This window comes from Lemur catta, chromosome 22, assembly GCF_020740605.2.
Source record: "Lemur catta isolate mLemCat1 chromosome 22, mLemCat1.pri, whole genome shotgun sequence".
In the NCBI taxonomy this organism is placed as follows: Eukaryota; Metazoa; Chordata; class Mammalia; order Primates; family Lemuridae; genus Lemur; species Lemur catta.
In genome coordinates this window covers 25,653,659-25,678,329 of record NC_059149.1, presented here as the reverse complement: position 1 = coordinate 25,678,329, position 24,671 = coordinate 25,653,659, and the positions used below count along the sequence as shown (strand labels likewise).

At 51.7% G+C, this 24,671-nt stretch overlaps 1 protein-coding gene and 1 long non-coding RNA gene across 2 annotated transcripts in view; one reads left to right on the top strand and one right to left on the bottom strand.

Annotated features, from left to right (window-relative positions):
- SCARA5 (scavenger receptor class A member 5) overlaps positions 1 to 24,671 on the top strand; it is an 83,157-nt gene that overhangs the window by 37,701 nt on the left and 20,785 nt on the right. Inside the window, exons 4-7 of the mRNA XM_045535294.1 lie at positions 13,136 to 13,810; positions 18,246 to 18,326; positions 19,649 to 19,747; positions 21,423 to 21,479. Of these exons, the coding sequence (XP_045391250.1) occupies positions 13,136 to 13,810; positions 18,246 to 18,326; positions 19,649 to 19,747; positions 21,423 to 21,479 (912 nt within the window). The remainder of the gene's footprint in view (positions 1 to 13,135; positions 13,811 to 18,245; positions 18,327 to 19,648; positions 19,748 to 21,422; positions 21,480 to 24,671) is intronic.
- LOC123626376 lies at positions 15,555 to 16,659 on the bottom strand. The gene is made up of 3 exons (XR_006730836.1): positions 16,494 to 16,659; positions 16,063 to 16,183; positions 15,555 to 15,738 (listed from the first exon to the last, which is right to left on the bottom strand). It is a non-coding gene; the product is annotated as an uncharacterized LOC123626376 (long non-coding RNA).

Sequence of the window (24,671 nt, the reverse complement as noted above, 5' to 3'; positions counted from 1 at the left end):
ATGCCAACAGATCTGATAATCAGTGAAGAGAGGGGAGTACGTGGGTGTACGTAGGAAGGGTGTTAATAACGTCCACAGTTTGAACTTGAGTGGGGCTTTGCCGTATATGTGGGTTTCTCTTCCATTTCCTCAAATGAGATAACCCTGCATCAAACACAAAGCACCATTCCTGGCACATAGTAAGTCCTCAGTTAAGAGTTCACGCTTTTCTTTAGTCCTCACACAACCCCGTGAGGCAGATGTTGTTAATTCCATTTTTAGATAGCAAGTGAGAGACTTGAAAAGACAAATTCCCTTGTCCAGGAATATGTAGCAAGTTAGTGGTGGAGGAGACTCAAACCCAGGCCTTTGGATCCCAAGCTCAATATTCCTTCCCTTCTAATCTAACTGTGTCTAAGGCCCCAGCTAATTCTCAGAGTCTATGAAATTCTAAAATCCACTTCTTCTCTATCATCGTCTGCACTTCACACAAAGCTGTCAGCTTTTTTAAAAAATTATAAACATGAGACGCATGCCTCGTGGTGGGGTTATTTTTTTATTACAAGATGTTAAAAGTTGTCATCAAAATTCTTCTCTTGTGTGGAAAAGCCTCTAAATCTACATCATACCACATTGTGATGGATGACAGCCACGGCCACGACTTCATATGACTTTTGCAATCCTGTTAATAAATACTTTTACGATACTGAGCTATCCAACCAACCTCATCATGCAGAATGCTCTAGGGACAGATTAATCTTTTCAAAGTGACTCTTACTCTTAGTGTTAATGTTTTTAATTGGAAAATGTTTGTTAACTTGGAGAAACTCTGCCTGTTTGGGTGGAACTGCCTTTTGTGTTATTGTCAGTGATGATTTAGATGGATGGGTGGGTAGGTGGGTGGGGGGATGGATGGGTGGGTGAGTGGATGCATAATGCTGGTTTCCTCCACAGCAGTGTGGTATAGTGGAAAGATAGGAACTGGGTTTCGAGAAATATGCGTACTAGCCTTGGTTCTGCCACCAGTGATCTAGGTGACATTGCATGCCACCTTTTTCAGTCTTTGCTCATCTGAAAGTGAGAACTGAATTATCACTAAGGCCATTTTCAGCTGAAAGCATCTACGATCTCACTGCACCGTGAGTCCACTCTCTGAAGAACAGCGACATGAGAAACTCCACACGTGGGCTCCAAACCTCCTGCTCCGAGAGAGAAAACCCAATAAATGCTGAGATTCCTGGCAAGTCCGGCACAGATTCCTCACATGCTTATTCGTGAGAATGATTTCCAACCTCCCCAAAATACTTTATGACAGGCTCAGCAAGCGAAGAAAGATGGATCTGAGAAAATCGCCAACGGGAAGAGCTCACACTGCTCCCAACGAAAGCGGCGTGGAAGCCCTGGGGGAGTGATGTTGAGCTGTTTGAAAACAAGCACTTACAGAACAAATTGTCCAGAGAGATAGAAACAGAGAAACACGCTCGCCACCCTTGCTCGGTTCAGATTACAGCCTCGTGGGACTCCGGCCAGGAGGCAGACTGGAGAAGTGTAGACGGGGCCTCCGACGGCCGCGCTGGGGACAGAGGGGCGGATGGTGTGCTGCGGGAAAGTTGGGGACAGGGGCGGAGGGTGTGCTGCAGGAAAGCAGGGAGCCGGGGAGTCGGGGGGTCGAGTTCGGTGTTTGCCATTCACTAGTGGTGTTATCCTGAGCAAGCTGCTCGATCTCTGTAAGCTTCCCCTATTAAACTGGACGTGTGGACAATGACCTCAAAGGATCACGTGAGATAAAATACATGCAGCCCCTAGCCCACGGTCTGGCACTTAGTAGACACCGTTAACATTAACTTCCTTTCTTCTGCCGTCCAGTTAGGTGGGCTAGTTGTCCCACCTGTACCTCTGTCTACTGAGTGTTCTTCCGTCTAGGACTCCGTTTGCTTCCCTGTAAAATAGGGAGGGACATCCGCATAGTTGCCAAGGTACCTCTCAGGCCTGATGTTGCCACTCTCGGGTCTGAGTCCTGCTGAGACCAGCAGTGCGTGTTTGTGGACTTAAAGGGCAGGGACGAGAGGCCCCGCTGGGGGACGTGGAAAAGTCAGGGTGCATTCGCTGACCTGGAGGTTGAAACCGCGATGCTGGACTGAGAGAAAGGTGGTCCACGCCGTGTGAGCACAGACCCTAGCTCTGACACTGCTGCCTGCATGGTCATCTCTCTACAGCCCACACGGTTCATCTCCCTGACATCCCTGGCCACAGGCCCAGCCTTTCTCAAGGCTGGCAGAAGGGGACGATATTTGAGATGGTGGGGCCCAAACAGCCTATGTTCCACCACAGACATTTAATTTTCACATTGATGTAAGTATCTTGCCTGCAAATCAAAAACCCTAAGTTTCCCTGCAGCATCCATCTCTCAGGACTGCTATAAAAATTAAAAGATCTGGATGTGTATTGGATAGTCCATATATAGTAAAGAGGCCAACATGGTGCCCACGGTCAATAAGTGCTGAGTAAATGGAAGTTTCCTCTCCCATTAATTATTCAGAACCTCATTATTTCATCAACAGAGAATCTCTCTGCAATAAGTCTTGAAGCTGTCTCATGTATTTTCTTAATAAAGTTTAAACCACTTATTTGTGTTTTTTAAAAATCTACAAATGGCCCATTTGCCGGCTGAGTGATGAAATGAGATTCCAGGAAGTAGTCGCTGCTTTATGATGGGCGGGTGCTACATTTATATAAAAGGGCTGGGTACAAAGTGAAATATCTCACAAGTTAGGATTTTTTTTTCCCCCTTTAATTTTTCAAATAGATTGAAAACTGCTGGAGATAATAAGGTCGACTCTGAGCTCTGGAAGAGCAGCATTCACGCCGCTCTTTCCTGATGCGCTGCTGCATGGTAGGCGGGACTTTGCTGTATCGCAGAGCAATGAGGATTTCGCTTAAATGCAAAGAAAGGTTCCCCGGGGAAGTCATTTCTCTCTAAGGGACTTAGCGTTCCTCGTGAGCTTTCAGAACAAGGTCTGAATTTGTCAGAAGAGGGTTTTATTTTTTGATAGCTATACTCAGTTAGTAGGTCTTTGAGGGCCCCTTTCTAGAAATAACTTCAAGAAAGCACCAACACCACCCATGAAAGTATGGTTTTTTTTTTAAATTGTGGTTATAATCGCATACCATTAAATTTGTACTCTTAAGCATGTTTAGGTGTACAGTTCAGTAGTGTGACATGTATTGATATTGTTGTGCCCCACAGGTTTTAAGTTTCTAAACTTGAATCATCAGACCCTGCAAGGACATTATCCAAGGGCAGCAGTGAGACCCTGTCTCTGGGAAAAAAAAAAAAAAAATTTAAAATAAAATAGGGACAACAATGCCTACTTCAGAGGCTGGCTTTGAGGATCACAGGGCAGGGTGCTTGTGGGGTGTCTGAGGAATAGACAGGAATTTGATAAGTGTGAGCTGACAGCTGTTGAATCCAATGGTCTCTTTCAGAGTCTGATTGTAAATGCAAAATATCACGTCGGTCGATTTTATATAAGATAATCCTCTTCTGCTGAGGTTTCACATGTTAAGATAATTTTGAGTTTTGATTTTGTCATCTACAATATTGTTGCTGCCAGCTTTGCAGCTGGTCACCAATAAGCGTATTGACCCAACAGAGCTGAGGACTGCATTTCACCAGGCATCTGTCACCAGTACCAAGGTCTTCCTCTTCTTCAACCTCCAATTCCAAGAGGCTGCTAAGTCCTGTGCATTTTATTTCTGTGTTGTGTCTTGTGTCTGGCCCCACTCTCCATCCTGTGAGGCTGCGGTCCCCAACCCCAGGCTGCAGACGGGTACTGGTCGGTGGCCTGTTAGGAACTGGGGTGCATCCTTTGCCTCGTTTGTCGGATCCTGCCGACAGGACCCAGAATTGGCCACCTTTCCTTGCTCACTTCGAGTGTCCCACCCGCCTCTGAACTGACGAAGGGCGGCACAGGCAGGCGTCCAGGGTCCCGCACCCCAATTCTGCCCCTGGCGGCCGAGTCTCCAGACTGTCCCTGCATCGGGCTGCACAGGCCACCTGCGCAAAGACCCTGCATCTGTCTGGCTTCTGCCAGGGCCTCCTGCCGCGCCGAGCTGGGCCGAAAGCTCCCGTTCCCTCCTGCTTCTGCGCGGGGGCCTGGGGGACCGTGGGCACCAAGGAGAACTCGGTCTCCAGCCTGTAAATATTTATCCTGTGTTTCCTGCCGAGCTAGAAATGCGGTACTTAAAAAAAAAAAAAAAATAGGGCTTTCTCTTCCCAGTTCTTCCCGGAGTTGGGAAAAACTGGGTTGAGAAGATGAAAAAAAAAAAAAAAAAAAAACAGAACTGCTGCCCTCCTCCGCATGTCCCAGTGAATGCCCCAGCCCCTCCCCACGGCCACATGCAGCCCAGAGCAGGCGGAATTTGAACAACCCACTTCCCCTGCCCTCCCCGTGGCTGGTGGGAATGGGTGTGGCCACCAGCCTGGTCCTAGAATCCAGATGTGCTGGTGCCGGCCCAGGGCTCTCAGGGCGCTCCCTGGCCCTCCCGGACTTCCGGCCAGTGCTGGGGACCTAGCTGCTCCCCCCACACACACACTGGGTCTCAGCCTTCCGCATCCCTTTGTGCCTCTGGCCCCAGGGCTGGCTTCTGCTTTGGTGCCGCCACCTGCCTGCCCTTGCCAGCTCTTCCCTGAGAGACTAGACCCTCGCTCCAGTCCTGCTCCCAGACGCCAGGCCAGTGGCTGGGGTGCTGTCACTGCAGATGGTCTTTCTGGGTGATACCCACCAGCCTGGCTCAAGACCCACCCTTCCTGGGGTTGTGCTCAGACCACCCACTGAGACCCCCATTCTCTTCTCTTGGTAAACCCCCTGTTGGCCATTTCTGTCACTGCTAGGCAGCCTGGTTTGGGTGCTGTGCCGTCCTCCTCTTTAATGACACTCATCACCTGCACAGACCTGTTTCTAATGCCAAGAGGAACCGGCATGAGATACCTGTATTCGCTTCCCAGGGCTGCCGTACCAAGTTACCACAAGGTTGACAGCTTAAAACAACAGAGATTTACTCTCTTCCCATTCAGGAGGTGGGATATTGGATGTCAAGGTGTTGGCAGCTTTGGTTGCTTCTGGAGGCTCTAAGGGAGAATCTATTTCCTGCATTTCTCCAGCTTCTGGTGGGTGTCAGCAATCCTTCTGCACAGACTCCAGTCCGTCGACATCCCTTAGAAGGTGGTGCTTGAGAAAAATGGGGCTTTCCAAGGGGTGGACAGACTGGGCAAAGGATGGTAAAAGGATCACCTCCTTCATGCTGGGTGTGAGACCTCTAGTAACATGGCCCCGCCTTGCCCTGGTTAGTTTCATCAGGGCTTTGCAGATTTTAGCCATTGGGTTGGGTCTTTGAAGTCTTTGGTTAGCTGGACTTTACCCCCATTTTACTGATGAAGAGACTGAGCCCAGGAGAGTGTAAGTGACCTGCCTAATGCCCCTTGCTGCAGGGGTTCACACCACTGCTGCACTCTGGAAGGTTAACTGACTAGTGGTCTCAATAAGGAAAGGTTGCCGGGGGAGATGAACCCAGGGCCCAATTATGGCCCAGGTAGCCACAGGAATTATCTGCTGAAGAAATCACCATATGCCAGGATTTCATTCTAGAACCAGTGTGTCTGCCCAATATTCAACCCCAGTTGGGTGACAGGGCTGTTGGAGAACAGGAAACCTAACAATTTCGTGGCAGTGCTTCTCATGATGCTCCCGGGGCTCCAAGACACACCACAGCTTATTAGTGGTAGTAAGAACGTTCTGAGTTTTGTAAGCTCTGGTTTTAATATTGGGATCATGAGTGACGAAGAGAAATAGTACAACCTCCTGGATTGCAACCCCAGGACTGATTTAAGGCCACATTTGCCCAGAATTCAGCAACATCTTTTCCCATCCCCCTCTTCCCAGCTCCCCTGGTCCCTGCTTCCCTCTGCAGGGGTCCCCGTGCCCAGCTGGTCCTCTGTGCCCCAGAAGGCCCCTCCCTGCCCACCAGCCACCTCCTCTCAGCACCTGCCAGCTCTGGGCCCTGCTCCCTGTGCAGGAAACCGGACTGAAACTTGGTCCATGTGGGAACGGCTGGCAGTCAGCTACCCCTTCCCAGAGAGTTCATTTGGGTCCTTTATTGTTGTTCATTGCACAACCAATATTCACACAAATCCAAATAAAAGAGAGGAAGAATTCTTCCACCATCCCACAACCTCCAACAGAGCACACTGGTTTTCTTTTCACTTCCCTTCCCTAGCTCCGTCCATACGCATGCCCAATCTTCACTATTTGATTTCTGGCTTTTTTCCCCCACCTAATATAATTATTTCATAAGCATTTTCCCATCCTTCTCCCTGTCTTTCATAATTATAACAAGGGAACACATTGTAATTTATCCATTCTCTTACTGTGGAATCTTTTTTTTCAGTCATGGCAAATAAATACAGAAAGGTTATACCCTCTTTTGAAATTTTTCTTTATAGTAAATTCCCAGAAGTTGGATTAGTAGGTCAAAAGGCATAAACATTTTTATGACTCTTAAAAATTCCAGCCAAATTACTTCCCCCAAAAGTTACACTAATTTATATTTACGTTATAGATTTTAAAAGGTGCTGATTTCAGAGTAACCTCACTGCACCATCACAATTTTCACATTGTTAATTTCACAGATATAAAATGATACCTGGGTATTTTTTATGTTGTTCTACTGCATTTTAGAAGTGGCCTTTGCAAGGTGATGTATTAGCTCGTAGGAATGATATAGACATCTTAGGTGTCTGGGCTAATCAGAAATTTTTTGGGGGGTAAAATCATGCTGTATAAGCCTAGGATGACCTCCTTTTTGGGGGTCATTTGCACACCCCAGAAATGAATTATCTCCTTCCAACAGTCACAGCATGTTCTCTGCTCACTCGCACACCACCACCCACCCTCTTCCCCCATTTAATTCCTTCCAGATGTTTGCCGTCCTCGACGGGGAACAACTCTGCCTTGAGTGTGGCTCTCTTAATTCATGTTTATGCAAACAGTTCATTTATCGCTCCGTCTGGCCTATCTACTTTTAATGTGTTTTAATTATTCTTCGACTTTTATCCTTTCACCAATGGGAAAATAAATCACAGAATAACAATAATAACTGGCATTTCCTGTGTACTTATTATGCACTAAGCACCGTTCTAAGTGCTTTCTGTATTAATACACTGAAGGCTGGAACAGCCCTTGAGATAAATGTTATTAGTGTCCTCATGGTCCAAATGAGGAAACTGAGGCACACAAAGGTTCTATAACTCACAAGGTGACACAGACAGTAGACAGGGGTGACTGACTGGGGGCGCCGGCAGTTTGGTTCCACTTTGCCACGCCGATGGCAGGGCGGGAGGTAGAGGACAAACTCTGCAATGGTCAGAGACACACAAGAATGGAATAAGCTTTGAAGGGGGCGAGTTCCTTGTCATAAACCCAGGCTGAGTTAGGCTGCTTGGCAGAAATCAGTAGGGATTCCAATTTGAATGCTGACTCAGTGCTGATTGTGAATGCTAGCTAATGTACTAATGTGTATGCAGCGATCACGTTGATTGACATATGCAGTCGCCGTGGGCCGCGGCCTGGGCTGGGTTGCCTGCTGCACAGCTGGGGGTGCTTCCCACCCGCACTCCAGCCCCACATCGGCCCCCCATTCCTTAATTGTCCTTTATGTCCATGAAAAAAGTACTCATCTGCTAGTTAGGGTGCTCCAAATGTGACCTACCAGACGGGCTGTTTCCCCGAACATCGCGGACCTACTGTGCCAGCTGGGCCTTGTGTGGGGCAGGCAGGACGAAAGCTAAGCGCTCTCTTGGAGGTGTAGTGACCTCAACCTGGGGCATCGATGTGAATGACACCTTTATCTCTGCCTAGCATTCCCCGTGCATTGCCTCGCTTGACCTTTCACCTGACTGAGCCTGGGCAGTGGGGAGGACAAGCCGTCATCTCATGCATGGACGAGAAAGGAGAGGCTCAGGAAGTCAAGAGGCTGCCTGAAGTGCAAAATAAGCGTGAATTCGGGCCATCTGTCCCTTACTCTAGTGCTCTGTCCTCTAAACCCGCTGCCGGGATAGTCAGTCACACAGCAAACTCCAAGCAGGGGAAGTGGGAAGGGAGATGGCATTTATTAAGCATCTACTGTATACCAAGCTTGGTTCTATTCTCTTACTAGAAGTTGCTTCCTTTGCTCTTCCCAGCCCCCTAAGAAAGTGGGAATCGTTACGCTCATTTTCAGATGGAGAAGCTCTGGAAGGTGGCAGGGCTGAAGGCAGGCTCACGCTACTCCATTTCCGAAGGCCCTGCTGCCCCTCCCCCCCAAATAGCATGGAGTTTCTCTCCTCCTTCATTCTAGGGGAGCGATGGTGGAGCGCACGTTGCCCGGTGCCTCACAGTCCTCCCGAGGTCGCCCCAACCCTGCAGGCAGATAGAGTCACCATCTTGCAGATATAAAAACCCATACTAGAGCAACTCGGTACCTAGCCCAAGGACACCCTGCTAGTAGGAGGTGGCTCTGAGCCCATGCCTCTTGCATTGCCCCCCCACGAGTCCTGCCTTCTCTTTAGGCCGGTGACACGGAAGGCAGGCAGGCGGGTACCAGGACTCACAGGACATCTCCTCGTGGGCAGAGTGTGGGAAAGGGTGGGGCCAGATGCCACTGCCGAGCGAGCACGTCAATGGGAGCACCAAGGCAAGGGAGGGGCCTTCGTTCATGTAGGAGAAAACCAGGGCCCACCTCGGGGTTTAATGCTCTGCCATCGCCCTCCTGGAATTGGTGACAGATTTATCTTCAAATTTGTGTTTTCTCAGTGAAGTCCCATGTGGGACAGTGGAGTCTGTGCTGGGGACATGGCGCCCCGGCTTCTGTGCTGCCCAATCTCCCACCAGCCCCTCAGCACCCAGCTGGGGTCTCAGCCCCCTGCAGTGGGGGTGGTCAGGGTCAGGTCCCGTATGTGTGATGAGTCTCAGGACAGGGCCCCAGGTGCCTGTGAGGGTCTGCACTGGCCCCCACGTGTCCCCACGCCCGAGGGACTGCAATGGTAAACAGCAAATAAAAACAGCATGGCAGGTCAAGGGAGAGACCAGGGCAGTAAGGATGCAGCTTTTTTCCTGCTTTTTGGACCAGAAAACCCTACACTTTCGCTGTACACTGGGCCCTGCAAATTATGAAGCTGGTCCCCCCAAAAAACTAACTAGTGTTAATCTTCTAAAGCCCAGAGAGCAGCTCTGAATGAGCAAATCCACAGACTGGTAGCTTAAACAACACACATTTATTTTTCAGAGTTCTAGAGGCTGGAAGTCTGAGATCAAGGTGTCCACAGGGTTAGTTCCTCCTGAGGCCTCTTCCTGGCTTACAGGACACCTTCTTGCTGTGTCCTCACATGGCCTTTCCGCCTGGTGTCTCTTCCACTTCCTATAAGGACACCAGTCCCACCCTTCTTTAACCTTAATTACTTCCTTAAAAGCCCTGTCTCTAAATACAGCTGCATTGGGGGTTAGAGCGTCAACATGTGGATTTGCGGGGTGCACAATTCAGTCTGCAGCAGGGTCTTTTAATATCTTTAGCTGGCAGGGGCTGCACAGGCACAGAGGACGGGTCCGTGCTGCCCTCCTGGGGTGCAGGGAATGATTTTAGGACTAGCAGGCGTAATCTACTCTTCCAAGATATTAGGCAACGACAAGGCCAGAAAAGGGCAGATTCATGAGCAAAGTTTAAAGTCTCTAATATAAACATAAATTAGTATAGGATTTTTGGAAAGTAGTTTGGCTGGAATTTTTAAGTCATAAAAGTCTCCGTGGTATTGACCTCTTAATCCAGCTGGGAATTTATTATTAGGAAAAATTTCAAAACAGGGGAAGTCTTTTCTGCATGTATTTATCATGAGTATAATTTACCCGTTCTCTTAGCGTTGGATCCATGTGTCCCCTTGAGGGACTTTTATGCAGTCTTCAAAGTTATAATTACGAAAGACAGGGAGAGGGATGGGAAAATGCTTATGAAATAATTATAATAATTGTATTAGGTGGGGGGAAAAAGCCAGAAATCAAATAGTGAAGATTGGGCATGCGTATGGATGGAGCTAGGGAAGGGAAGTGAAAAGAAAACCAGTGTGCTCTGTTGGAGGTTGTGGGATGGTGGAAGAATTTTTCCTCCCTTTTATTTGGATTTGTGTGGATATTGGTTGTGCAATGAACAACAATAAAGGACCCAAATGAACTCTCTGGGAAGGGGTAGCTGACTGCCAGCCGTCCCCATATGGACCAAGTTTCAGTCCGGTTTCCTGCACAGGGAGCAGGGCCCAGAGCTGGCAGGTGCTGAGAGGAGGTGGCTAGTGGGCAGGGAGGGGCCTCCTGGGAAACAGAGGACCAGCTAGGCACGGGGACCCCTGCAGAGGGAAGCAGGGACCAGGGGAGCTGGGCAAATGTGGCCTTAAATCAGTCTTGGGGTTTCCATCCAGGAGGTTGCGCTATTTCTCTTTGTCACTCATGATCCCAATATTAAAACCAGGACTTAAAAACTCAAGAGTATTGTTACTACTTTTGATGAGCTATGGTGTGTCTTGGAGCTCCAGGAGCATCATGAGAAGCACTTCCATGAAATTGTCGGGTTTTCTGTTCTCCAACAGCCCTGCCTCAATACTTGTCACCCAACTGAGGTCGAATATTGGGCAGACACACTGGTTCTAGAATAAAATCCTGGGCTAGGATGATTTCTTCAGCAGATAATTCTAGCAGCTACCTGGGCTGTGACTGGGCCATCAGTTTGTTTCCTTGGGAACCTTTCCTTGTAGTGACCACTCTAGTCAGCCTTCCAGGGTACAACAGTGGTGTGAACCCCTGGAGCAGGGGGTGGGACGCATGGCGTTAGGAAGGTCCCTTACCCTCTCCTGGCCTCAGCCCCCTCATCTGTAAAATGTGGGAAATGTCCAGCTCACCAGAGACTGCAGAGAGCCAACCCACTGGTTAAAGTCTACAAAGCCCTGATGACACCAAGCAGAGCCCAGGCGGGGCCATCTTTCTAGAAGTCTCACACCCAGCATGAAGGAGGTGACCAGGATACTCTCTGTACTTTGCCCAGTCTGTCCTCTTGGAATACCCCATTTTAAGGGAGTGTAGAAAAGAGGGCAGCCAGGTTGTATGGATGCTCAGAACCGAGTCATGAGAAAATAAATGAAGGAACTGCAGATTTCAAATCCGAAAACTTATCATGAACAAGGATATGGTAACTCTTCAAATTCTGAAGGCCTGCCTTGTGGAAAACAATATTTTTCTAGCTCTAAATGACACCAAAGGGCAGGGTCAGTGGATTGAAACTGTGGGAAGGCAACTTTCGAGTCTCAACAGAAAGCAGAGTGCTCCAACCGTCAGCACTAATGGAAGGTGAGAGATTGGTGTAAGTGGGGACCAGAGACCCTCGGCTGTGTGACCTTCTTGGGTTACAGTGCTGGGTGGGGGAGGAGTTGAGAGTGAGGCTCCAAGGCCCCTCCTAGGAGTCTCTGAACCTAATCTGAAATGACTTCCCTCCCCCAGGGTGGCCACCACCAATGCTGTGTGCTTCCAGAAGCATCACTGGAAGATGGCAGCAGCTGGTCTTCCCATCCCCAAGAACCCCCACAACCTATGTCCCCTTTCCCAGCATGAAGGTCTGGAAGGGAACTTAATCTGTCCTACTTTTCTCATTATTGAACACGCTGTGTGTCACGTTCCCGTTACTCTCCAAGATCCTCAACACAGAATTCCCTCTGTGCCTCGTCTGCCCCCACCTCCTACCCGTCCCCCCACCAGCCCCATTTCCATTTCTCTTGTGTGCAGAGCAGAGCGGGGGACAGCAGGCAGTGAGCGATCATACCTAGACAGCCCTGCCCAGGGTTTGTAGCACACCCGAGTCAGAGCAGCCCACGACCTCCCAGGACACACAGGGATGCTGGGTTATAGTGATGAAGCTACCCTTCCCTCCTCTTAGTGTTGTGAAAGGGCCGTGTAAGGAAACCTGTCCATGAGGAAAGGGAAGGTGTTACGGGATGGTCGTTTGCTGAAGAGGGAAATAGAGGACTGGAAGAAGGGTTGGAGGATGTGGAGAAGAGAGGGTGTCAATGTGAAGGCAGTCTTCGCCCACCCAGAGGGGCCGTTGCTGTAGCATGTGGGGGGGAGACGACATTCCTTTAGGCAGTTCTGGAGCCGACTGGAGGGAAAGCCCCTGGGCTCTGGAGCAAGCCCTTGGGTTAGGATTTATTTGCTGCAAATCATTACCCGGGGCAACGTTCACAGCTCTAACCGTAAAAGGAGGTAATAATGGTATTTCCTCAGTCCGTTCAAGCTGCTGTAACAAAATACCCTAGACTGGATCATTTATAAACAACAGACATTTATTGCTCACAGTTCTGGAGCCTGGGAAGTCCAAGATCAAGGGGCCAGCAGATTTCGTGCCTGGGGAGGGCCGTTTCTTATAGATGGTGGCTTCTATGGGTCCTCACAAGGCAGAGAGAGAGAACAGCTCCCTCGAACCTCTTTTATAGGGTCACTAATCTCATTCATGAGGGCTCTGCCCTGGTGACTTCATTGCCTCCTACAGGCCCCACCTCTTATTAATGCTATCACTTTGGTGATTAGGTTCCACATAGGAATTTGGGGAGGACAAATTCAGACCATAGCAGGTACCTAACTCCTAAAATTGAGAGCATAACAACACCCAGTGTCTTAAGTTGACCTACACGAAACTGCTGATACACGGTCACTTTTCAACAGCAAAAAATGGCAGTTTCATATTCATCAACCTAATACCTGATGCTTAGACTAACACAGCAGTTCACAAACTTGGCCCCCTGCAATCACTTTGGGATCTTTTAAAAATTCTGAAGCCCAGAGTAATTCAATCACAATTTCTGCAGGTGAGACACTTGGCCAGGTGATTCTATGTGCAGACAGGTTGGGGACAGCTGGCTTAGCGCAACACCTGGGATCTATCAAAGCACTCAACGTCAGCCACCTCTGCTTTTCATTCATCTGTCGTTTATTGAGCAGCTACTGCATGCCCGGCTCTGGCTGGGCTTGCCTTGTGTTACCCAGACCTCCCTCCCAGCCGCTGACCTCTCCCCTTCCCCCCCTGCCCCCCGCAGTGTCCAGGCCCCGCAGCTCCCCCGACGACCTGAAGGCGCTGACTCGGAACGTGAACCGGCTGAACGAGAGCTTCCGGGACTTGCAGCTGCGGCTGCTGCAGGCTCCGCTGCAGGCGGACCTGAGCGAGCAGGTGTGGAAGGTGCAGGACGCGCTGCAGAACCAGTCGGACTCGCTGCTGGCGCTGGCGGGCGCGGTGCAGCGGCTGGAGGGCGCGCTGTGGGGGCTGCACGCGCAGGCGGCGCAGACGGAGCAGGCGGTGGCCCTGCTGCGGGACCGCACGGGCCAGCAGAGCGACGCGGCGCAGCTGGAGCTGTACCAGCTGCAGGTGGAGAGCAACGGCAGCCAGCTGCTGCTGCGGCGCCACGCGGGCCTGCTGGACGGGCTGGCGCGCAGGGTGGGCGCGCTGGGCGAGGAGCTGGCCGATGTGGGCGGCGCGCTGCGCGGCCTCAACCACAGCCTGTCCTACGACGTGGCCCTGCACCACACGCGGCTGCGGGACCTGCAGGTGCTGGTGAGCAACGCCAGCGAGGACACGCGCCGCATGCGGCTGGCGCACCTGGGCATGGAGCTGCAGCTCAAGCAGGAGCTGGCCGTGCTCAACGCCGTCACCGAGGACCTGCGCCTCAAGGACTGGGAGCACTCCATCGCGCTGAGGAACATCTCCCTCGCCAAAGGTACCGCCGGGCCCGAAGCCCGCAGTGCCTCCAGGGCCCCTCCTGCCCGGGCCTTCCTCCTGCGCGCCCTCCCCCCAGGTCCCCCATCCCCAGGTGCAGGGGCCATTCCCAGCCCACACCCCCTCCTTTAAGTCCCGCCCTACAGGACTCTGGAATTTTCTGCCCAAATGGCCTGTGCCCACTTCCAAGGCCTGCACAGGCCTCTCCCCTTGGTATAAAGTTCCCTAGGGCCGAGAGTGGACGCAGCGTCCACACCCCTAGGCATGACGGTCATGATTTACAAGACTCCTGCTGGCACGTCTGAATGTATCACCATTCAACTCTAACAAGACAAAACTCTGCCCTGGCGTCGGACGAGGGTGTTTCACCAGATGCATTTCCCACGCTGCTGTTAGAGTGGCCTTTCTGCCCTAGCTTTGTGCAGTTCCTCTCTTAAGGTCTTTAAACAGACACGTGCACACACATACGTAATACACATATACGCGCTTACACACGCACATGTATATACACCTGCACGTACACATAGACACGTGTGCACATGTGTATACACGTATGTGCATACACATATGCATATACACACACATGCATATTTTGCAGTGAGCACGTCTATTCAAACCTACCCCTAAAGTCTGAGGAAGCTGAGAGGCCAAAGAAAGAGCCTGACAAATCCATTTTTTAAAGAAAGAAACATTTAACAGGGACTTTCAAACAGAAGCCATGTCCCTGGGCGGCTACCTCAGACCCAGGGCTTATATACCACAGAGGAGGAGTGTGTAGGACAATTGAAGTCGACCACTCAGGGGAAGACATGAACGCTATGTGGATCTGCCTAAGGGCAGGATTCATGGTCAAGGTTGTTTTGACCTAAGGGCAAGATTCACAGTAACAGTAGATACAATAGAAATCTTAGAGGGATTCCCAGAACAGGGGTTAATTGGAAGTCAATGTGGTGGATTAGCATCCAAGATAGTTGTTTTATCCTGTACCTACACAGATATACACATATACACACACACATACATACATATACACATGCATAGGTATAACATACACAAACACATATACACACAGATACATATACACATGCATAGGTACACACACATACATATATACACCCACACACATGTGCACAGATGTACATGTATGCACAAACAGGTGTGTGCATATATACATACATGCACATGCACACACTACTCTCTCTCCTTTTGCCCTTTCCTGGCTCAGAATCCACAGATACCCAACTATGTGTATTTTTCAAACATGAGCTTATTTACATTATTCTTGTGCTTGACCCAAATGGTTTTTATTCCCTCACTTTGTTATACAGTTTTCCATGAGATTTGTCTCCAGTTTGTCTTTGTGGATATCCGTAGTGGGGCTTTGTGTTTTCTGTTTTGGATTTTTAGCATTAACCCGGTCTGTTGAAATCTGTCTGTGGGTTTGAAAGCAGCAGAGAATTTAGATTATCAGAGCGGGAGGCGGCCCACGGGGGGGAGGTGTGAGCGAAGCCCGCAGGCACAGCCCCTCGGCGACATTCGGATGGCTGTTTGCTAGATTGCAAGTTTTCCAGAATCCTGGAATTGGGAGTGGTGCTAGACCTCTGACACTGTCTGATCGGATCCTCTCGTTTTGCAGTTGGGGACTCTGAGGCCCAGCGAGGGGAAATGACTTGCCCAAGTCAAAGACTGAGCCAGTGGCCCAGCTGGAACTAGAACATGCATCTCTGGATTCGTGAAAACAAGTTTGCAAAGCAGATTTATCTGTGGGCTGCTTTTTCAAGAAAAAACACGATCTAGCAGAGAGTCCAGTTCAGCAGATATTTGTAAAGGCATGGAGGAGCGGGCTGGGGTTCGGATTCCAGGCTGACGTTGGGGCCTTGGCTTCTATTAGTAGTTAGTAGGGTCTGTTGAAGATCTGCGGGGCCATCTCTGTGAACGGAGCGACATGGAAAGTAGTGTTGCCACTCTACTAGGGATTGGGAAGTGCGGCCGGGGCAGGGATCCCCGGGAGTCTGTGTGGCACTCGGTCACCTCTACTCCCACCCCCCGGCTCTGCTGGGCAGGGAGTGGGGCTGCCCCCTGCCCCGCCACCATGCTCGTTGCCCTTGAGGCCCAGAGGACCACAGCCGGGGGCAGTCCCTGCACCTGTTTGGGCCCGAGTCTCCTTGGCTGTGATGTGGGGCTGGCAGTCCCTGCCCCAGCCACTTCTCTGTCAGCGCCCGGGGGTTCGCGTGGTTCTGGGACAGGGTTTACCTTACGGTTGTGGTCGCCATACTGCTGGCTCCAGGCAGGGCTCATTGCTTGCCTTGATCATTGTTCTTGGTGGGTCACCCCTGATTCCAGCACACGCAGGCCCCGGCCCCTGGCACGTATTCTAGGATCCAGGAAGGGAGAAGGGGTTGCTTTTCCCTCCCATGGGCTGGTCCCCAGGAAAACCCTGGTGCTTCTCCCGAAGGCTCCATCACGGATGCTCCACTCTGTTCAGAAGCAGCTTCCAGTGGGCAGCCAGGCAAGGGCAGAGCTGCACTAGGGGCCGTGTGAGGGCGGTGGGCTAGACGGGCGGACAGGCCCTGAGAGGGGACCCCAGGATGCTGCTCCTCCTTGTCCCAGCTACCTGCACACCCTGGCGATGGAAGAGACGAAGAATGTGATGGTATAAAACATCAAGAAGTGGAAAAGCTCACCTGGGTTCCCGCTGGGGAGGCCCGGAGGATGCGGAGAAGGGGGAAGTGGGGTCGGGTCCGTCCTAGCAACCGAGATCCAGCCACCCTCTCTGGTTCCCTTTGCTGCAGCCTTGACCTCGAGGGGAGGTGGCCGTGTCATCTCAGGCCCGTTCCCATCAGTTCTCTGTCTCAACCCTGTGGTCTGAAAACTGGGAACAGTGTGGCCAGCCTAACTTTGCTTTTCTTCACAGAAAAGAGGAAAATGGCTACGAAACCCGGTCCTCCTTAAATGATTTATATAACTTGTGCATTTAAACACTGTCGATGGCCTTTTCTCTGTGTCTGCGCCATTGAATTGTTAAACAGCTGTCAGCTTCGCTTAGGGTCTGAGGACAGTGCCAACTTGTGCAACGTATCAGTACATCTCGATCTTGGCTGCCCGGTTGCTCTGTGTGTATTAACACCCTCTGACCTCACATGCTCATTCACTCACCAAGCATTTATTGTGCAAGACGTTGCTGCTATGCCGTGAGTGTGCGTGTTTTGGTTTCCTAGGGCTGCCGCCCCACAAACTTAGTGGCTCAAGAGAAGTTTATTTTCTCACGGTTCTGGAGGCTGGAAGTCTGAAGTCAAGGTGTCCACGGGGCTGAGTTCCCTTAGAAAGCTCTGGAGGAGGGTCCTTGCTGGCCTCTTGCTAACCCGTGTGGTTGCTGGCAATCCTCGGCTCGTAGACGCATCACTCCAGTCGCTGCCTCTGTTGTGTCACGTTGTGTTCTGCTCACGTCTCCGCATCTCTGTTTTCTCTTTTTATGAGGATACCAGTCGTTGGACTAGGGTCCACCCTACTCCAGTCCTCATCTTAACTAATTACATCTGCAAAGACCCTATTTCCAACTAAGGTAACATTCTGAGGTTCTGTGTAGACGTGAATTGGGGGAGGGGACGCCGTGCCACCAAGTCCAGTGTGATTCGAGCCTCCTTTGCTCTTGCGAAGCAGCAGGAGGCAAGAGCCTGAGTCTGGGGCTTCCCAGCTGGTACAGGGACAGAAAGGACACGGTCCTGTTTCTGGGAGCTGGCAATTTTGTTAGGAAAGAGAGAACACATTTGCTATGACCATGGGACAAGGCATTTATTTCTCATGGTTCTGGAGGCTGTAGGTCCAAGATCAGGGTGCTGGCAGGGTCAGGTTCTGGTGAGGGCTCTCTTCTTGGTTTGCAGACTGCTGCCTTCTTGCTGTGTCTTTCCATGGGGGGGGCGGGGATGGGGGGAGAAGGGAGGGAGAGAGAGAGAGAAGGTGGGGGAGAAAGAGAGGAAGAGGGAGGGGAGGGTGCATGTGCACACTAGCTCCCTGGCTCCCTGGTGTCTTTTCTTATAAAACCACCAACCCCATCATGAGGGCCCCACACTCATGACCCCATCTACACATAATCACCTCCCAAAGGCCCCATCTCCTAAACCCCTCACATTGGGAATTAGGCCGTCAACATATGCATTTGAGAGGGGACAAACATTAGCTCCCTAACATACTCCCACCCCTCCCTTTACTTAGCTGTCTCCTGTTTCTCTTTGAGATTTCGCTTTGAATGTTACTTCTTCCAGGAAGCCTTCCCTGATGCCCCCCGAGACCGGGTTAGGGTCACCGTTTATGCTTCCAAAGCTAATGCTAGCTAACCCTTCCTCTCCTCAGAGAGGGAGTTTTGTTTCCTCTCCAGACGGCCTGGCCCTGCTCTCGAATGAACCCCGCTAACCTTGGTGCTGTTTTAACCCTTCCAGGGCCACCGGGACCCAAAGGTGATCAGGGGAATGAAGGAAAGGAAGGCCAGCCTGGCATCCCTGGATTGCCTGGACTTCGAGGTAATGGGGAAGCCCCTGAGGGGGGTGCCTAGAGACCCCCAAATCCTCCCCGACTCTCCACTTTCTCGTTGGTATAAAGGGTGGGGCTCCCAGGGCCGCCCCGTCAGCTCGGCTTCGGTCTCGGGCTGAGGAACCACTTCTTCTGCCTTGGTGAATCGCCAGGTCAGAGCCTGGCGCACATCCTGCGCTAGATCCAGAACTCTGTGGCCACGGAGCCACTGGACTCTGGGAACAGATATGTGGTGTGAGGAGGGAAGAGACGCAAATTCAGGCAGTGCTCCCTGAGGTCCTCCCTCCCTCCTCGGGCGGCCTTCCTCTCCCAGACATTTGACATCAGCGCTGGAGGAATAATTAATTACCGCCAGACAGGTTTCTGCGTGTCACAAAAAAGCCCAAGGAAAGCCAACTAGCATTCCAAGCAGGAAAGAACAATTAGTGGGTTAATTAAGGGCGCTATGTTTTGCAGAGATAACTGTGGGCCCCGGCCAGGCTCTAGCGGGCGTTTGTTTATGCTGGCTCTCCGTGGTGCAATCAGTACCGCTGCGGCCACAGGCCTCGTGGCTGGGAGCCCTGGGGCCGGACCCGGCAGCAGGCCACCCCCCCATCTCCTGACCCCTGGCCTCGTTCTTTTTGTTCCACCTCCAAAGGGAAGGGATCTTTCTGGTTTTTCTTAAGAAGGATGAAGAGCTGTTCATCTTCCTCCTGTTTGATCGTGCCCAATCTTGTGTCCCTCCCTAAGTGCCAGTGAGCCCTTTGGATCCAGCATGAGGTAGAGCTGACCGACCATGAACTGGAACTTCAGGAAGAGCAGGGCTCAGGTCCTGCTCCAACACTTTTTGCTGTGTGTCCTTGGCCAGGTTCCTTCACCTCTCTGGGCCCCAGTTGCCTCATTTGTAACACAGGTGAAATAATACTTCCCAGTTTGCTGTGACGATTAAATGAGATACATTGTGAAAAGCAAACCAGAGCAGTGCCTGGCACATAGAAAGTGCTAAAAAAAAAAAAAAGGTTTGGTGAATCCAAATCTCCAGCATGCCGGAGGGCAAAGGGACATCTCCTAAAGGAGGTTGGCACCCCCGCCCCGCCACCACTCACAGCAGCATAGGACCTTTCTGGGGGAGGGACCCGAGCCTAACGGATTAAAGGTGCTCTTGGGCAGGGTCTGTCTGCACCTGCCGGACTCTGCTTTTGCGGCACCTTTACGTGAACCTAGGGACGCCAGGCTGTGGGGCTCGCGACTGAGCCTTGAACCAGACCATGACCTCCCGGGGCCCCTCCTGCTCTGTGTCCAAGACTCCACTGTTCGTCTCGTCTCTCCCCAGGTCTGCCAGGGGAGAGAGGTACCCCAGGGCTGCCTGGCCCCAAGGGTGACGAAGGGAAGCTGGGGGCCACAGGACCAATGGGCATACGCGGGTTCAAAGGTAATAACGGATCTCTCAGCGCACCCCGGAGCCCGGGGCAGCACCAGCCCTGGCGGGCAGCACCGGAGCAGGCGGGGCAGGACTGTCGTCCTCACTCTGCCTCTGGCCAACAGAGCGACCTTGGGCAAGTCACTTCATCTTGGGAAGCATTCGTTTTTCCTCTATAAAAGTAGAAATCCTCGTGACACTGTATCTCACAGGGCTGCCAGGACACGTAAGTGAGCACGTGGGTGTGAGAACGCTCTGTAGATGCTAAAGTCCTCCTAGAAATGCAAGGCTGCCACTTGCAGCCCAGACATGTGACGTAAGGAGGCCAGCGGGGGACCCGCGGGACAGGCACAGAGGCCACAGGCCCACAGCAGATCTCCTCCCCAGACCTGCCAGATGCCAACTTCAATTCAGTTTTCAGATTTGCATCTCCAAATAATGTTTCTTCTGATTTTTTTTCCTTCGTATAGACAGTCCCCGTGTTCATCTTTAGGGGAACCTGCTTTATAGTCAGTCTTTCCACGCTCCTCTTAGAATTGTCCAGATCGCCTGTCTTCACGACAGAAGATGAACATCTCATGCTCTTTCCCCAGGTTTCCTGCTCTTCACTTGCTAAATCAAAACTAAGAAAAAAAATCCAGTTAATCCTTCCTTCCCTGTGTCTAAGACGGTCCCTTGATCTTGGATCACTGGGAAATTTTATTTTACTTTTTGGTTGATGTTGAAACAGGATGAAGTTTTCCTTTCTTTTATGATCCCGTTTGAAAAAATTGGTGTTAAAATAGGTTATAAAAGCAGCACATGCTTATTAAAAAAATGAGACAATATAAAAATGCATAAAGTAAAAAGCGAGAAGTGAATCCTTTACCCTTTGCCCCCTCAGTTCTTACTCTTTAGAGTAACCACTGTAGACACCTTGGAGCACATCCTGCCAGACATTTTTCTAAGCACATTCCTGTATACACATAAGGTTGCCTGTGATTTTTTTCAAAACTTGGATCACCCTTGGCATTCTCCCCTGGAAATTGTTGGCTTGTGTTTTATACCAACAGTATGCCATGGGCTTTTGATTTATAAGATGTCTTTCTGGAGGTCTTTGGAATAGAAGTCCCTTATCATTTTCATGCCCACTGAGTGGTGCCAGGACTTCTACTTCTTTGTAGAGGGAGATGCCAGCTGGGAAAAGAAGTCTGCTCCTTTAACCATGTCCTGGGAAGGAAATTCCACAGTTCCCTGGGAACTCACACCATGTGTTATGGTCTCTCCCACAGGAAAATCTGCCTGACATATATAACCCGCCTCTCTCTTCCGTAACTGAAGCCTCCCTGCCTTGTTTGTCCTCGTGCTTGGATGTGGACTTCTACAACCTTGACTGTTGAATGGGAATGTCTTTGCTTTGTCTTCTTCCTGCTGAATTCCACGTGCCCTTTGAGGCTGGTAGATGCTGCTCTTTTGTGCTTTAACTAGGAGGGAGTGAGGCTTTCTCAGCGGGCCCCTCCCCATCCCGGGTGCCCAGGGCGGGCAGCAGACCTGGCTGTGTGCTCTGACCCGGCCTGCCCAGTCCCTCTTGGCTCCTGCCGGAGGGTTTCTCTGGTCTTGGGTTTGTAAGTCTCCTGCAGATAACACTGTAGTCTCAGTTAGGATTTGTTTCCATTCCTAACGCCGGTTTTCTTCCTCTTTTTCTTAGGGGACCGAGGCCCAAAAGGAGAAAAAGGAGAGAAGGGAGACAGAGCCGGGGATGCCAGTAAGGAAATTCTGCTGGGGCCCCTGGATGCTGTGGGCACAGGGGGAGCTGTCACCCAAGCAGCCCCACGAGTTTGGGCAGGAACGGGCGTCTTTCTGATGGGGGGTCCTTCCTAAAATGTTGGCAAGGGAAGCCAGCTTACCTAGCTGTGCCACTCTTTTCTGGGGTTTATTTTCCCCCCAGAGGGCTACATGGAGAATCTTGGAGAGATACCAGAGAAGAGTGAACACAGTCTCCTAGCCAAGTTTCAAAAAAAAAAAAACAACAAAAAAAAACCAGCATGTCGTATTAGCTGGGCTCTGAAATGTGGCTACCCCATGTGAGGGCACAAGCGCATACCCCTCCATGGGCGTCTGTGAGGACTGGGCCCGGGGAAGCAGAGCCTGCGTTACAGGTTCTCTGTGCACACTCAGGGACAGGCGCCACTGCAGAGTCACAAGCTGGACCCAGGCTGGGGCCTCCCTAAGGCCGATCTTGGTTGGTTTCAGTAGGTCTTTCAAATGACACTTTCACCCCGGGACCAGAAGGAGCCCTCGCTCCTGGCAAGGACCCTCCCAAGGCCCCTGGACACTTAACTTACCTGCTGCTTCCTCTGCCCTCCCCTGCCCTGGGACGGTGACTAAAGATCACATGGGAACAATGCATGTGACAGTACTTTGTCCTCTAGAGTGATGGAGCCAGCAGAGGAAAACCAAGGAAGTGCCCAGGCCGATCCCGGACTTCCCGTGCGCACCTCACTGAGACGCTAAAACCCACAAAGCAATCTGTGTGCTTTGCAGTGTCTCTGGAGTCCCCTGCGAGGGCTTGACTGGCTGAGTGTGGCTAGACGAGGCCGTCTGCCAGAGCCCGGCTAAGGCTCTTGTATCTGAAGGGCTGGGACCCGAACGTTGTCCTCGGGGCGCCGCTTTCTCCTGCTCTGTGTGTTGACTGCGTCTGGAAGGAGGCTGCCGAGGTAGCCGAGAAGGCTCGTGGCATTTAGTTCCGAGAAATAAACAACTCCTGCCGGGGGTGGGCAGGAAGGGAGGAACCGTGTGGAAAGAAGACCTTGGAGAGGGAGATCAGAAACGCTGCCCGCATGGCAGAGGGGTCCTTGTCAGGACGGCCTGGGCAGCTGTTCTTGCAGCTGCCTTGAGAGAGGCCGGCGGAGGTCCGACCTAGCAGGGCGTTAGTTACCGTTGCTAGGGAGGATGGTTTGGTCCGTGTGGACCTTGCTTCAGTGGGTTTTGCGCTTGGACCGGGCTCCAAGGCCGGGGCATGGCGTGAGGAGGTGGGGGCCAGGGCCACAGTGGTGGGGCTCCCCGGGAAGGGTGGGGAGGTGTGGGGGAAGGGCGCCCCATCCACTTGGCCCTGGAGCCCCGTGACTGCACGGCGAGAGGCTGAGATCAGCTCTGGACGGCTCTCCCTGGGGACTGCGGCTTTCGTTCCCGCCGCCAAGAGGCTACACCCTCACTGGAGCCCGGAACTCAGACACGGGGCTGAGGGCCTGAGCTTGCACAGAGCTCTGCGTTTTTCCTTCCTGCTCCCTGGTGTGACCCCCTCCCCACCCCATCCCGCTCCGGACGGTCTCCGTGGGCACAGGAGCTGAAAGGCGGGGGGTCTCGGCAGAGACGGCTGCATTGCCAGGGGGCTGCTCACAGCAGGGGGCACACGGAGTGGCAGGACACAGGCACGGGGAGGCCACCTCCATCTTCCCTCTTCCAGAGGCCCAGGGGGGACAGGGGGGAGGACTGCCTTCCTCCTCTAACCTGGACACCCAGCCCCCGACTTCCGATAACGCCGGGACGAAAGCTTAGGCCCCAGCCTCGGGCGGTAGGGCCGGGCGTCTTACAATCTCCAGGGATTCCCTCTTTTACTGGTAGCCCGACAGCGCCTCGGGCTGACCAGAAAGCCCGAAGCTACTCAGGGCTGAGGTTTGTGCGCCGCGGGGGGTCGTCTTCCCACAGCCCCCGCCCGCAGTCACCGCTGGCCACGCCAAAGCCATGCTTATGTTTCCGAGGCACTCGGGGCCCAGAGGCGTCAAGGACACCCCTGAGACCCGGGCTCCGAGCAGAGCGCCGAGGCTCATCTTTCAGGAAAGTGTGGAAATTCTGACAGACACGGTGCCCACGTCTGGGGCTTTCTTAGTCACTCCCCGAGCCCGGGGCGGCCTGAGCGCAGGACCCACGGCGTGGGAAGAAAGAGCTCTCGGCACCCGGGAGCTGCCCTCCTCCAAAAGCCAGTGCTGTGGGGAGGGAGCCCCCAGCCGGGCTGGTCTCTGGTGACCTGGCCTTGCCTGAGGCCCCTAAACCTCTCCCAGACACACCTTTCCCTCCGTGCACACCTTTAGCAGCAGAAACCTAAACTTCCAGCAGGCGGGGATGTTACCACATTAAAGGGATCGGTGGGAAAACAAGGTAGCTACCCCGCCCTTGGCTCATGGAAATCTGAGGCTTTTGTTTGAGGAGGGCACGACTCAGAAGGCTTCTCAGGACCCATTTGAGTCAATAGTAAAACATTTTTCAGAACAAAACTCTTGCCATTGTTTACCCATGTTTTGATCCGGAGTCCTAGGCTTTGGGGGTTGGATGGGTTTCAGATCAGCTCCTCTCCGCGTCTGCACCCCACCCCACCCCACCAGTCCATGAACAGAGACCAGCAACAGAGAGACGGAGGGAAGGCCCAAGGTCACCCGCTTGGGTCATGGCCACTTTGGGTCTAGAATCCAGATCTCCTGATTCCTGCTCCATGAGAAACAAAGATTTTTTTTTTTTTTTACTCGGGCCAGGGTGATAAGTCATTCTGTTAGATGTTTGGCTTTTGGAAGTTTGGCCAAAAAAAAAAAAAAAAAGAAAAGAAAAAAGTTACATATACACATCTCAAGAGAGAAAGATATTTGTTTTACCCTAGTATATGGTCCGTTTGCAAAAAAAATAAATAGTATTTTTGCAAGCAAGGGGTGGGTAAAGGATTCGGTTTTGTTTAAGTCCCACAGTGTGAATTTAAAGCAGGATATAAGTTCAGATTGCTTAAAAAAACCTTTCTCAATTTGGTTTCACATGGAAAAAAATATGCAGATGACACGGGTGAATTCTAAACCAGCGCTTGTTGTTAGTTACCATCGGTGGCTCAGAGCACTTGAAAGATGTTTAATGCTTTTTGCATGTTTTCAATATTTAGGGAAGTAAGTTTGGGGGGGGCCCAGTGTGCGGTGTC